At 44.0% G+C, this 13,021-nt stretch overlaps 1 protein-coding gene across 1 annotated transcript in view; it reads right to left on the bottom strand.

The window, feature by feature from the left end:
- The window catches only part of ABCA4 (ATP binding cassette subfamily A member 4), a 143,912-nt gene that overhangs the window by 21,813 nt on the left and 109,078 nt on the right, over window positions 1-13,021 (bottom strand). The window contains 6 exon segments of the mRNA NM_174221.2: window positions 5,798-5,975; window positions 7,889-8,058; window positions 8,308-8,382; window positions 8,512-8,617; window positions 9,983-10,015; window positions 11,505-11,599. Of these exon segments, the coding sequence (NP_776646.1) occupies window positions 5,798-5,975; window positions 7,889-8,058; window positions 8,308-8,382; window positions 8,512-8,617; window positions 9,983-10,015; window positions 11,505-11,599 (657 nt within the window).

Raw genomic sequence — 13,021 nt, 5'->3', positions numbered from 1 at the left:
TGTCCTTACAGGGGCTGATCTGGTGTGCGATATCAGAGCCAGAGCAGAACGGAGATGGCCTGCGCAAGAAGGCAGGTGGCTGGAGGAGGGAGAGGAGGGTGTCCACACAGCGGGGAGGACGAAGGCAGAGATGGGGAACTTGCTACATACAGGTGTGTAGCTCAGGCAGGTAAATGAGTCAGGGGCAGCAGCAACCAGTTGTTCACTTTTGGAGAAGGGAGTTACAAATATGGAAAGACAGAAACCAGAGTGAACCTGTAGTGCTGGATTGGAACTGGTGGTGTTTTTTTAGTAAATGTTTTGTTCAGTTTTGTTGGATCCCCAGGTCCTTCAGTGGTAAAGAGTCCTCCTGCCAATGGCAGAGGCAGGTTCAATCCCTGGATTGGGAAGATCCAGTGGAGAAGGAAATGGCATCCTACTCCAATATTCTTTCTAGGGAAATCCCATGAACAGAGGACTCTGGCAGGCTACAGTCCATGGGGTTTCAAAAGAGTTGGACACAACTTAGTGACTAAATAGCAATAACAACAATTGTTCAGTTTAGTTCAGCATATAGATGAAGTACAGATGTAATGTGTGCATGTCTATGTAGATACGTGCGCATCTCACCTAGCTGTCTCCACCGTGAAGGCCTGGGACCACTGATACCCCAGGGGCAGTGAATATATTCACCACCAAGGTCTTGGTTTTGAAGGACATCTTCCTCTGGAAGGACCCAGAACTCCTTGGGGAGATGACTGACTCCAGGGTAGGACTGGGCAGAGAACTTGGATGAATTCAAGGAACATGTGGACACAAGTCCAAAGGGCATGGGAGCTGGGGTGGAGGAGTTCCCACCGGCCAAACGGGATAATCTGAGCACCAAAATCAGTAAGAATGGTATCAGATTGTAATCTGGATTAACGCAGGAACCGTGACTCCATAAAAGCATAAATAAACATACAAATAAATGGAAAGTTTGATTTAAAAAAGCAGGATATTTACATAACTTCAAAGTTGTTGTCCAGTCACTGAGTCATGTCCTGGGGAAGGACATTTTTAAATGTCTGTGCGTGGCTGACGTCCACGTTCCAGAAACAGACTTGAATAAAGTGACCTCTCAGCTGCCCTACAGATCTTTTTTCCTTTGAGGTAAAGCAATCTCTTGAGTATTGTTACAGTTTTACTTTTGTGTTGGATGAAATTTAAAAGATTACTTTGTTGTTGGGGAACTTACTCTGTTTCAATAGGACTCCATGAGGCTAGAAAACTTTAAAAATTGTGTTTTCTTTAGTGGAAGTTTTAAGTTTCTAAATAACTCCTCTCATCTTATTGTGGAGGCCATCTAAAAATATCATTGATACCCCAATATTTTTCATTGAAAAATATTTAGTAACCTGGAAAATTGATATCAAATTAGAACTTACTTAATTCTTTCATTTAATGGTAACTTAGGTCTCAAACCCTGGAAAGACAAGAGAGATGTAGAAATAATTTTTAAATGTCTGTTGTTGTTGTTTAGTCACTCAGTCACGTCCAACTCTTTTGCGACCCCACGGACTTTAGCCCATAAGACTCTTCTGTGTTTGTTTGTGTGTTTGTGTGTGTGAGTGTGTGCGCACTCAGTGGTGTCCAACTCTTTGTGAGACCATGGACTGTAGCCTGCTAGGCTTCTCTGTCCATAGGATTTCCTAGGCAAGAATACTGGAGTGGGTTGCCATTTCCTTTTCTAAGGGATCTTCCTGACCCAGAGATTGAACCCATGTCTCCTGCATTGGCAGGTGGATCTTTACCACTGAGCCACCAGGGAAGCCCTAGCTTCAAAGTACCTCTCTCCAAATCCTGATGAATTATAAGGGAAAAAGAGTAACTTTACAGTGAACAAGCTCAGCAGACACCATCTTAATCGAGTGACAAAAGTGATCACCAGTAATAGGACAAACTGAAATTAGAAGCTACCTGATAGCGTGTGGTGAGCAGGCTAGAGCATGCTTTCATGAAACTGCTGCTATGACCTGAATCCATCATGAGGAGACATTAGGCAAACCCCAACTAATGGACATTGTGCAAAACAACTGGTCTACTATCTTCAAAAGTGTCAAGTCATGAGTGTCAAGGAAAGAGGGAGGATCCAACCCAGGCTGACGGAGACTGAAGAGACAGGGCAACAAAATGCAATGTGTGTGTGTGTGTGCGTGTGTATCTTATGAAGAAGTTACTCTCAAATGGCTCAGAAAAAAGTTTAAAACTGTATTTTCAATGTTTTTATAAGTTTGTGGTTATTTCAAACTTTAAAAGAAAAGAAAAACAGATGATATATTAAAAATAAGAACTTACAACATCACATATGTGCTGAGCAAATGATATAAACAATGTGTTTGTTCATTTATTCAACAATGACCTCCAGGCCAATGTTATCTTTTTACCATTGGCCAACGAGGGTGCTTAGTCCCAACAATATAGCTCCTTGAATTGATTCCAGGCCATTCTTAAAATTCTAGGGCATCAGGAAGCCTGCTGGCATCATAGTCACCATTTCCAAGCTCTTCATTAGACTGCCAAGTGTCTACTTTGCTAGAATCATCTCCCATTTAGACACTCGCTTTGTCTTTCTGTCCACAAATTTGTCCTTAGGCTCAGAGATCTCTGTCTATAGCCAGGCACGTGCGTGGGTCAGCCTCAACTCTAAATTCTATTCCTTGTCTTAAAAAAAAAAAATAGGATGCAAACCCAGCACTTTAATAGCTTTTCAGTGCAGGAGAGCCTAGCTTCACTCATGTTTAAGCACAGGCCAACATGAGTGACTACAAGTGACGTTCTTGGTCAAAGGGAGGCTTATTGTCTCTGACCTCTTCCCCATGTGTTCATAAGTGCTTCCTCAGGTAGACAGAAGCTAGAGAAAAGATTAGTTGCTACCGGTGATTTCTGGTTTTACACTGTTAAATGATGGCTACTTAGTAAGTTGAGTAAGAGAGAAGAGAACATGTCTTCATAAACCCTAAATCTGTCATCATTATTAAAAATCATAGTGGAAAAGGTTGTGTTGGTCTCCATCATGACATATTCTATCTTCACATGAAGTGGAAGACTAACATCTTCATGTTAGTCTTAGAATGTTGAGATAAAACAAAGTATCTTGGTCCCGAGATGCCTGGAATAGACTGGAACTGGTGTCAAACAACTCCCACATTATAAGCAGACCTCTGCTGTCAAGTCATTTGGACCCTGTGACCTGTAGTACAGTAGCCCATCCTGACCCTTTCTTCCCCCACCAATTCTGATTCTGAGGTAGTAGTCTGCTTCTGATTTCATACATAGCTTTTTCTTCATGTTCTCTGACGTGGTAGCTCATCTAATATAATGAAGATCTGGTTGGGAAATCAAAATAAGGCCCCTGGATAGGGTTTCCAGATTTAGCAAATAAAAATGTTGAACACGCAATTAAACTTGAATTTTGGGTCAGAAACTGATAAATGTTTTTGGGTAAGAATGCAATATTTGAGGGGGAGTTAAGGTAAACTCCTACAAATAGCTGTGGAAAGAAGAGAAGCAAAAAGGAAAGCAGAAAAGGAAAGATATAAGCATCTGAATGCAGAGTTCCAAAGAATAGAAAGAAGAGATAAGAAAGCCTTCCTCAGTGATCAGTGCAAGGAAATAGAGGAAAACAACAGAATGGGAAAGACTAGAGATCTCTTCAAGAAAATTAGAGATACCAAGGGAACATTTCATGCAAAGATGGGCTCGATAAAGGACAGAAATGGTATGGACCTAACAGAAGCAGAAGATATTAAGAAGAGGTGGCAAGAATACACAGAAGAACTGTACAAAAAAGATCTTACGACCCAGATAATCACAATGGTGTGATCACTCACCTAGAGCCAGACATCCTGGAATGTGAAGTCAAGTGGGCCTTAGAAAGCATCACTACGAGCAAAGCTAGTGGAGGTGATGGAATTCCAGTTGAGCTATTTCAAATCCTGAAAGATGAAGCTGTGAAAGTGCTGCACTCAATATGCCAGCAAATTTGGAAAACTCAGCAGTGGCCACAGGACTGGAAAAGGTCAGTTTTCATTCCAATCCCAAAGAAAGGCAATGCCAAAGAATGCTCAAACTACTGCACAATTTCACTCATCTCACATGCTAGTAAAGTAATACTCAAAATTCTCCAAGCCAGGCTTCAGCAATACGTGAACCCTGAACTTCCAGATGTTCAAGCTGGTTTTAGAAAGGGCAGAGGAACCAGAGATCAAATTGCCTACATCTGCTGGATGGTTGAAAAAGCAAGAGTTCCAGAAAAACATCTATTTCTGCCTTATTAACTATGCCAAAGCCTTTGACTGTGTGGATCACAATAAACTGTGGGAAATTCTGAAAGAGATGGGAATATCAGACCACCTGACCTGCCTCTTGAGAAACCTATATGCAGGTCAGGAAGCAACAGTTAGAACTGGACATGGAACAACAGACTGGTTCCAAATAGGAAAAGGAGTACGTCAAGGCTGTATATTGTCACCCTGCTTATTTAACTTATATGCAGAGTACATCATGAGAAATGCTGGGCTGGAAGAAACACAAGCTGGAATCAAGATTTCCAGGAGAAATATTAATAACCTCAGATATGAAAATGACACCACCCTTATGGCAGAAAGTGAAGAGGAACTAAAAAGCCTCTTGATGAAAGTGAAAGAGGAGAGTGAAAAAGTTGGCTTAAAGCTCAATTCAGAAAACTAAGATCATGGCATCTGGTCCCATCACTTCATGGGAAATAGATGGGGAAACAGTGTCAGACTTTATGTTTTGGGCTCCAAAATCACTGCAGATGGTGATTGCAGCCGTGAAATTAAAAGATGCTTACTCCTTGGAAGGAAAGTTATGACCAACCTAGATAGTATATTCAAAAGCAGAGACATTACTTTGCCAACAAAGGTCCGTCTAGTCAAGGCTATGGTTGTTCCAGTGGTCATGTATGGATGTGAGAGTTGGACTGTGAAGAAAGCTGAGTGCCGAAGAATTGATGCTTTTGAACTGTGGTGTTGGAGAAGACTCTTGAGAGTCCCTTGGACTGGAAAGAAATCCAACCAGTCCATTCTGAAGGAGATCAGTCGTGGGTGTTCATTGGAAGGACTGATGCTGAAGCTTAAACTCCAATACTTTGGTCACCTCATGCGAAGAGGTGACTCATTGGAAAAGACCCTGATGCTGGGAGGGACTTGGGGCAGGAGGAGAAGGGGACAACAGAGGATGAGATGGCTGGATGGCATCACCAACTTGATGGACATGGGTTTGGGTGAACTCCGGGAGTTGGTGATGGACAGGGAGGCCTGGTGTGCTGAGATTCATGGGGTCGCAAAGAGTCAGACAGGACTGAGCGACTGAACTGAACTAGGATAAACTATATTAAAAATTATTCATTGTTTTATCTGAAATTTAAATTTAACTGGATATCCTATGTTTATGGTGACTCGATCACAGGGGAGGTTCCATTTCACCCACTTTGAGGGTGTGGTGAGATTTAAGAGGAGCATGTAGGGTGAAGGACCTCTTTTTATTACCTCTTCAGCTTCAGATTATTCCCAGGAAGGCCAGCCTCAGGCCTGCCGAGCAGTGATTTTTTGGTGGGTCAGAACATGCAGAGCACCCCCCACCTCAGTTGCTGAGCTGCACCCTGCATCTTTCCCCAGCTTGGGCCCTGGGCATGGCACCCTCTGGCAGCCCTGGCCACATAAGAGCCCCACCCTGCTGTGTTCCTTCAGTCAGAATAGACACAAACACCCTTGGGCCCAGGGTGGCGAGAGCGGTGCCGTGACCTGATACTTACGATGTCCCAGAGGAAGTTGGTCAGCCAGTAGGTGGTGGGGCTCACTCCGCTGACAAACTGGAGGTGCTTGGCCTTGTTCACCCTCTCCTGGATCAAATAAAGGACAAAGCTGGCAGGGACGAAGGACATGGCAAAAATCACGCAGATGGCCACTACAGCGTCCACCGAAGTGGTCAGTCTGCAGAAGGACGGGAGACATGGGGAGAGAGAGGCAGGTGAAGGAGGAGGCGTAGAAGCAGAAGGACAAGATCAGGCTCTGGAAAGTCCTCACCCCACCCAGGGAACAGCCTCCAGAATCCCCTTTCTTAACCTGAAGCTTGTCATCCCACGGGACTGTCTAAATCAAACTGGGTCAAGGTCAAGGTGAAGTGGAGATTTGTGTGTTTCCTGTTCTAGGTGATGTTGAATGTTAAGGTTATGTAATATATAACCATGTATGTAATATCATATGCAGTTCCCTGTTAATATGAAAGTCTAGACACATTTTCTTTGTATTACGTTTTCTAATTATTTGTTGATTGTGTATAGGAATGGATTTTTACCTCAAAAATATCATGCACTATAATGCTTTTATTAGTTCTAATAATTTGTCTATAGATACTCTTGAATTTTTAATGTAGACAAATACATGGTTTGTGAAAAGAAATACATTTTTAAAGGCAATAAGTTATTAAATCATGCATTTAAGAAACACATCAGAACACAGAGAAATGTTACATTATAATGTAAGTTTAAGTGAGAAGGGAACAGGATGGTTATGCAGGCACTTGGCAATATTCACTCTTTCCTGGATCAGATAGAAAGCATCTGCCTTATGGGGCAAGTATGGGCTGAAATCTAACCCAGCCTTCACATACGAGCCATGAACTCTAGTGTGGGCCATTGCCCACCTTGACAAAGGAACATGTGTTCATACTATGTCGCTTCAGTCATGTCCAACCCTTTGTGGCCCTGTGAACTGTAGCCCGCCAGGCTCCTCTGTCCATGAAATTCTCCAGGCAAGAATACTGGAGTAGGTTGCCACGCTGTCCTCCAGGGGATCTTCCTGACCCAGGGATTGAACCCATGTCTCTCTACATCTCCTGTATTGCAGGTGGGTTCTTTACCACTAGCACCACCCGAAGCACCCTTCACTAATTCCCACAAAAGCACTATGTGTGCTGGCCGGTGCCCCTGTTAAAATGACAGACAGCTTGATCCACACATATAGTAAGGTTAGAACAAATGATCAGAAGGAAACGCCAAAAAATGGTTATAGGAAATACCCTAAATTGTTGGGTTATAGAAACTTAGTTCTTAAAACTCTCTTCTATAAACGTTATTTAATGAACATATACTATTTTATATACTATTCTTATAATCACAAGACTCCTATCTCATATTTCATATTCAAAAGGCTTGGCAGAAAGTACAGAAACTGAGGTTAAGTGGGAATGGACATAGACTACTTTTCCTCCGTCTAGGGCGTCAGTGGGTGTCCCAAGGAAGGTCCCTACGGCTTCAGATCCAAGTTTAGCCATGACCTTGGGCATGGTCAGTGCACTTGGAGTATACAGGGCCCCCTTACTGCCTTCCAGAAGGAGTCTGTACTAACAAAAGCACTCTAACCAAATATAGACCTTTGATAAGGCAAACATGCTACAAATTGCAAAAGAGCAATGTTTTTACTGCTTGAAGCTGAGCCTATGCTTTAGGAAGGTAAGGATATGTTGACAGTTCCAAAGCCTGACCGTCTGGGGGAAATTACCGGAATCTAAGATAATCACTGCTGGGGCAATGAAAGATTTACTGAACTTCCCAGTCACTGGCAGTCATTTTGGATAATGGAAAGGAGACGCTTTGTGTAAGTTCCAGGAGCAACGTGTTACCAAAAGCAAAAAGGGAATGGAACCAAACATATGCTTACTTTCCAAATAAGTAAGGAGAAAGAATGGCCAAGCAGTTTGGCACAAGGAATCTTATGTTTCTGTGCACCCGATTAAACAAGCTTGCCATCCAGTCTGGCAGTGCCTGCTAGTGAGAATCCTCTTGCGGTGTTCAGAGTGGAGAAGGTGACAAGAACTCTGTGAGGCGGGGGGCACGGTGGCTTACACTGTGATCTCAGAGAGCTGCTCCTTGGTCAGGTTCAAGGGCTGGCTTATGACGGTGATGCCATACTCCTCGGGGTTCTTGTCCTTGTGCAGGCTAGCCCGTAAGATGGCGTTGTGGGCCACGTTGAGGAAGCTGACCAGAGCATGCCAACCTTTGTTGTTAAACCACACCTAGAGGACAGGAAGGTGGCTTCGTTAGGCTCTACTCCACAGGACACTCTGCATGAACAGCAGCTATTTAAAGAAAAAATGAGCTGCAGGAAAAAGAATGGGAGCAGGAGGAAGGTTTTGGCAGCTGGGAGACATTTCATGCCTGATTCCAACAGGAGTGGGGGTGGAATTTAATTAAGCTGGGAAAATAAAACAGCCACCAGCTCATGTGAGTTTTTAGCTCTAGGGCAGTTCAGGCAGGGCCAATACCTTAATATTGTCTTCAGTTTCTAGTTGTTTAAGGAAAGCAGGCATTTCTTTAGCAGCCTCTCTGGTCATAGGGCCCTAGAAAGCCATAAAAAACAAACAAGAGGGTTTTTCCCACTCCCCCTCACCACCTCTTCTTAGCACTCATGATCATTTCTATAAGTGGCCAGTTGAAAGTCCCACCAAATCTCCAGTCTGTTTACATACCCCGCTCACATTCATTAACTGGCCAAGGTCACTTAAAAATCCAACAAGTGCTTCTCCAGTGAAGGGGGGAGCTGGGAGCTTTCCTCCGACAGAAATTCCTCCATACCTGACAAGGGAACAAGAAGTCCTCAGTTCTATGTCATGAACCATGTGACCATGTGTGTGTACCTCATGGCTGCCATAGCTCTCAGTTTCTGTAGGAAAAGGTGCATTTTTGCAGGAATAGTCTGCACTAGTGGGAAACATGGCTTCACTTTACAAACCAACTTTTCACAGCTTCTTCCTTATCTCCAGGATGCAGTCCTGACTCCTTCTGAGCTTGGTGCCTGCCAAGCTCTCCAACTTCACCCTCCTTATGCCCGACCTCCAGTGGCCCATTCCAGCTATCCAGTCATGCCACAAGCTCAGCATGGTCTCTTTGCGTTTGCAGGGCTGCTAGTTTCTCTGGGTGCCTTTCCAACTCATCTGTCCTGTGTTATCTTCTCTTTGAGGTCTTCCCTGACTTTCCCCCCATGCCGCTTCTATACTTTGCAGGTACTTCTAGTGTGCTGGACTCACCTGCCCAGTCTGCCATCCTCTCTTGGTGCCTCTCACCCATCCCTGCCGCAGGGAATCCCTCACCACTCCCTGCGTTGACTCCTATCTGGTCTTCAACTGCGATCCTAGCCTCGGGTCTCTCCCTGTCTAACACCCCCTCCACACTGGTGCCCTAACACTGGCCTGGGCGTGTCACTCTCTGGCTTAAAACTCTTCAATGGCAGCATAAAAGCCAAACTTCTCAACAAACAAAACATATTGAGTAGGGGAGGCAGAGGAGAACTTTATTTCTCAGAGACTCAACTTGTCCTCCCCACCTCCCTACCTTTCTGCTTCAGTTGAGGCCCCTCACTACCTTTTAGGGAATGATTCTGAAAGCTGAATTTTACTTTCATGGCCTGGATCCTGCCCAGGAAATCAAGTCAACATCAGCTCCACATTCATTCTAGAGGCCCTGTTCCTGAGGGACCCTAGGGAGGCCAGCTCACTCGTAGACTGTCTCTGGAGGATTCTCAAACCTCAGGAACCTCATGAACCTCCTAGATACCCAGGGACAGGGTGAGTCAGGGGCTGGGCCAGACTCCCGGAGCCTTAAATGGAATGGGCCAAGGAATGCCAGGGCATAGGGAACTCGTGCTCTCGTTATAAACTGTTATTTGCTTGGAGGTTTTAGAACCTCCCTGGAGGGAGAGTGCTCTGGAACTCCTCTTCAGGAAGTATCCCCTCTCATTTATGTCCTCCAAGGAGATTCACTGCTGAGCATGTTCTGGGCATAGGGTGTCTGTAGCCACACGTCCCTTAAGACATGTCTTACGAATTCCTGGGCACGTACAGAACAGCTCATTCACATGACTGAGGTGTGACTTTTTTAATGTACAATAATTTAAAATAGATCACTCTGAGATTTTAATTTCTTACAAAAATAGTTTCTTACCTCTGTTCATTGACCCAGAATTTGCTCTTCAAACTGAAAGCCAAAACAAATCATACAGTGAATACAACAAATATACAGACGTGTTGACTTTCTTTCCCAAATGCCCACTGGGGTGTCCCAGTCTTCAAGGGGCATTTTTGTATTTCCTGATAGCCCCTCATAGGCCAAGGGCTGAGCCTGAAAAAAATCTGTGGAGAAAAGACTGATATTTTCTAACACTTGCCCTACAGTCACATCCTGACTGCTAGGCCTTCTGGCTGGCCCTGTTGTAAGGTCATCTATCAGATGATCTGGACCCAGGAAATATGACAATGACCATGCCAGCATGCAATGAAGGCTGCAGCCCTCCCCTCTTGCATCCGGCAAGAACGAGACTCTCATAATCACCTGCAAGCTCAGAGGAAGTTCTGAATTACTCCTAGTGCAGAGTTAAGGGACTGACTTCCAGCCAACAAGGGACAAAATTACAAGATAGGAAACACACAGAACCAGCTCTAGTCCTCAGAGTTCAGTCCTCACAAACTATCTTCACCACAAAGCACAAAATCCAAAATTCCACATTGCAAATGTGCTGCTGAGAACAAAGGGTGGGATGCGGTCATTGTTTACTGCATTATTGAATAAATTCTATGCACTCTGCTTGTATTTTCATGCTCGAATGGTGTTCCTCATTTGCTAACTGCTGGCTTGGCACTCCTTTCTCAGCAGCTGCTATCACCATCTGCAGTGTGTTGTAGTTAATTGAGTCCATTAATCCTTTGCTTAGGGACTGGGAGGGGAAGCAACTGAAAATATGCCTGAAGTTAGACAGTATGTTTTATTTTAAAATTCCAGAGAACATGGGGCTTAGACCAGGGTCCCCTACAACCCTTTCTCCATAGCATGCTCTTGTCTCACTGTTTGCTGTGATGGGGCTGCTGAAGTTGGTCCATCCTGGATGGAGCTCAATGAGAACAGCTGCAGAGCTGAGAGGAGTGCCTGGCATTGGAAAGGGCAGTGATACCGGGGCTAATTCACAGTTAGAGTACGACAGGTACAGTTAACCTGGACAACCTGTGGGCTCACACGGACTCTCTCCCACTGCCTCGCTCCTATCTTGGTCTCATTGTTTCCTTTCTCCTTGTTGCTTCTTACTTTTCCTTTTTTACTTCTCTCTTTGTCTTCTCCCTGTCCCCCTTACTCTCCTTCCTCCCTCCAAACTTCACCTCTCTTTTTGAACTACTTAAAATATGAGACTGTGTTTTGGAAAAATTCTATACTTTCTTATTTTACTTGTAGTAGTGCATGGGTTAAACTTTGCTTGGCCTAAACAAAACCAAAAACAGATCAAAATTAATCATAAGTTGCATTTGACTGGTATATGCCCCAGTTGTCTTTTCTATCAGTTGAGACTTTCAAATTAGGAAAAAGAAAAAATTCCACTGCCCTGATTGTTGAAAAGTCATGAGAGGAAATTATCTTCTGATCTTAGTTAATATTTTCCCAAGGGACCCAGGATGAAAAGTACAAAAAAGTATCTTACCTGCTTCGGATAAGAGCAGGATATGTTTTTACCAGGAAGTCGGAGACATTCCTGTCTGTAAGGTCCTGCAGAATTTCAGTGCTGCGTTGTATTCTCTGAAGCAAGGACATATCTGCATTAATTACTTCTGAATTTGAGGTGAAACTACTTGTTCTTTTCCAAAAATTATTTGTAGACTCAACTACTGGGAAGACAGTAAAGGATTGGTGTCTCCCTAGTTCCCACAGCAATGATGTGAAAGTCACTTTCGAGCCCTTTTTTTTCTTTATTCCATTGATGACCCAGGATAGTTCTCACTTCAGAATCAATCTCCAATCCAACTACATGTCTCCAGCTCTACCATATCACCCTAGACCAAGTCTCCACCCAGGCATCACCTGGGCCTCTACAGACACTTCCAAACTGGTCTCTGCTTCCTCCCTGGCCCTCCACAATCCATTCTCCATTCAGGAGCCAGACTGAGCTTAAAAAAAAAAAATCAATCAGAATATACCATTTGCCTTGCTTACCACACTCCAATAAGCCATAGGATCAGATCCAAATTTGTTACCAAGGCTGAGTTCACCTGTAGGTACCCCCTCGCTCCCTGACCTCCCCACTTCTGTTTCTCAGATGCACACCTCTCATTCCCTCCCTCTCCCTGGACAACCTCTCATGGCTAACTTTTCATCATTCAAATCTCAGCCCAAAGTTTATTCCTCAGAGAAGTATTTTCTGTATCCTGTCACACATAGTAGTATTGTCTTCACAACTTCATGTCTATCTGAAATTTTCCTTTCAATCTGTTTACTTGTCTTTGTCTGTAGGATAGGACACAAATTCTGTGAGAGCCAGGACTTTTTCTGACTTGTTAGCTGTTGTGTCCCCAGCAACCAGAATAGTATCTGGCATAGAGTTGACACAATAAATTGTGATGTGAATGAAAGAAATCAAACAGTGCCTTACAATTTACATCACTTTGAAAATCCATCTAGAACTCGAGGTAATCAAAAGATTTTAGAGAATTCAAAAGTGCGTGAGTTTGACCACCAGGTGGCACTTTAAATATAAGAATACATAGCATTTAGTTTCTGGTCAGTCATGAACCTGGGTGTCAAGAGCGCCACCCAGAGGCAGACGTGTACAGTAAGTCGCCTCAGTCATGTCTGACTCTTTGTGACCCTATGGATTGTAGTCAGCCAGGCTGCTCTGTCCATAAGGATTCTCCAGGCAGGAATACTGGAGTGGGTTGCTGTGCCCTCCTCCAGGGGATCTTTCTGACCTAGGGATTGAACTCACGTGTCTTATGTCTCCTGCATTGGCAGGCAGGTTCCTTACCAGCTGAGCCATCTGGGACCCCTAAGAAAGTGTAGTTATCTTCAATTTATAAGTGAGGAAATTATCTCCAATTTATTAGAGAGGCTAAGTAACCCATCCATGGCTCTCTGATGCCAATGATGGTGCTCATTCCACTGCCTCTTGGGGATTTCTTCATTCATTCATTGGCAAATCATGAGAGATGACCATAGAGGACCCAG

The sequence above is a fragment of the Bos taurus genome, chromosome 3 (genome assembly GCF_002263795.3).
Source record: "Bos taurus isolate L1 Dominette 01449 registration number 42190680 breed Hereford chromosome 3, ARS-UCD2.0, whole genome shotgun sequence".
Lineage (NCBI taxonomy): Eukaryota > Metazoa > Chordata > Mammalia > Artiodactyla > Bovidae > Bos > Bos taurus.
The sequence above is the reverse complement of the archived record's forward strand: the minus strand, read 5'-3'. Positions and strand labels throughout refer to the sequence as shown.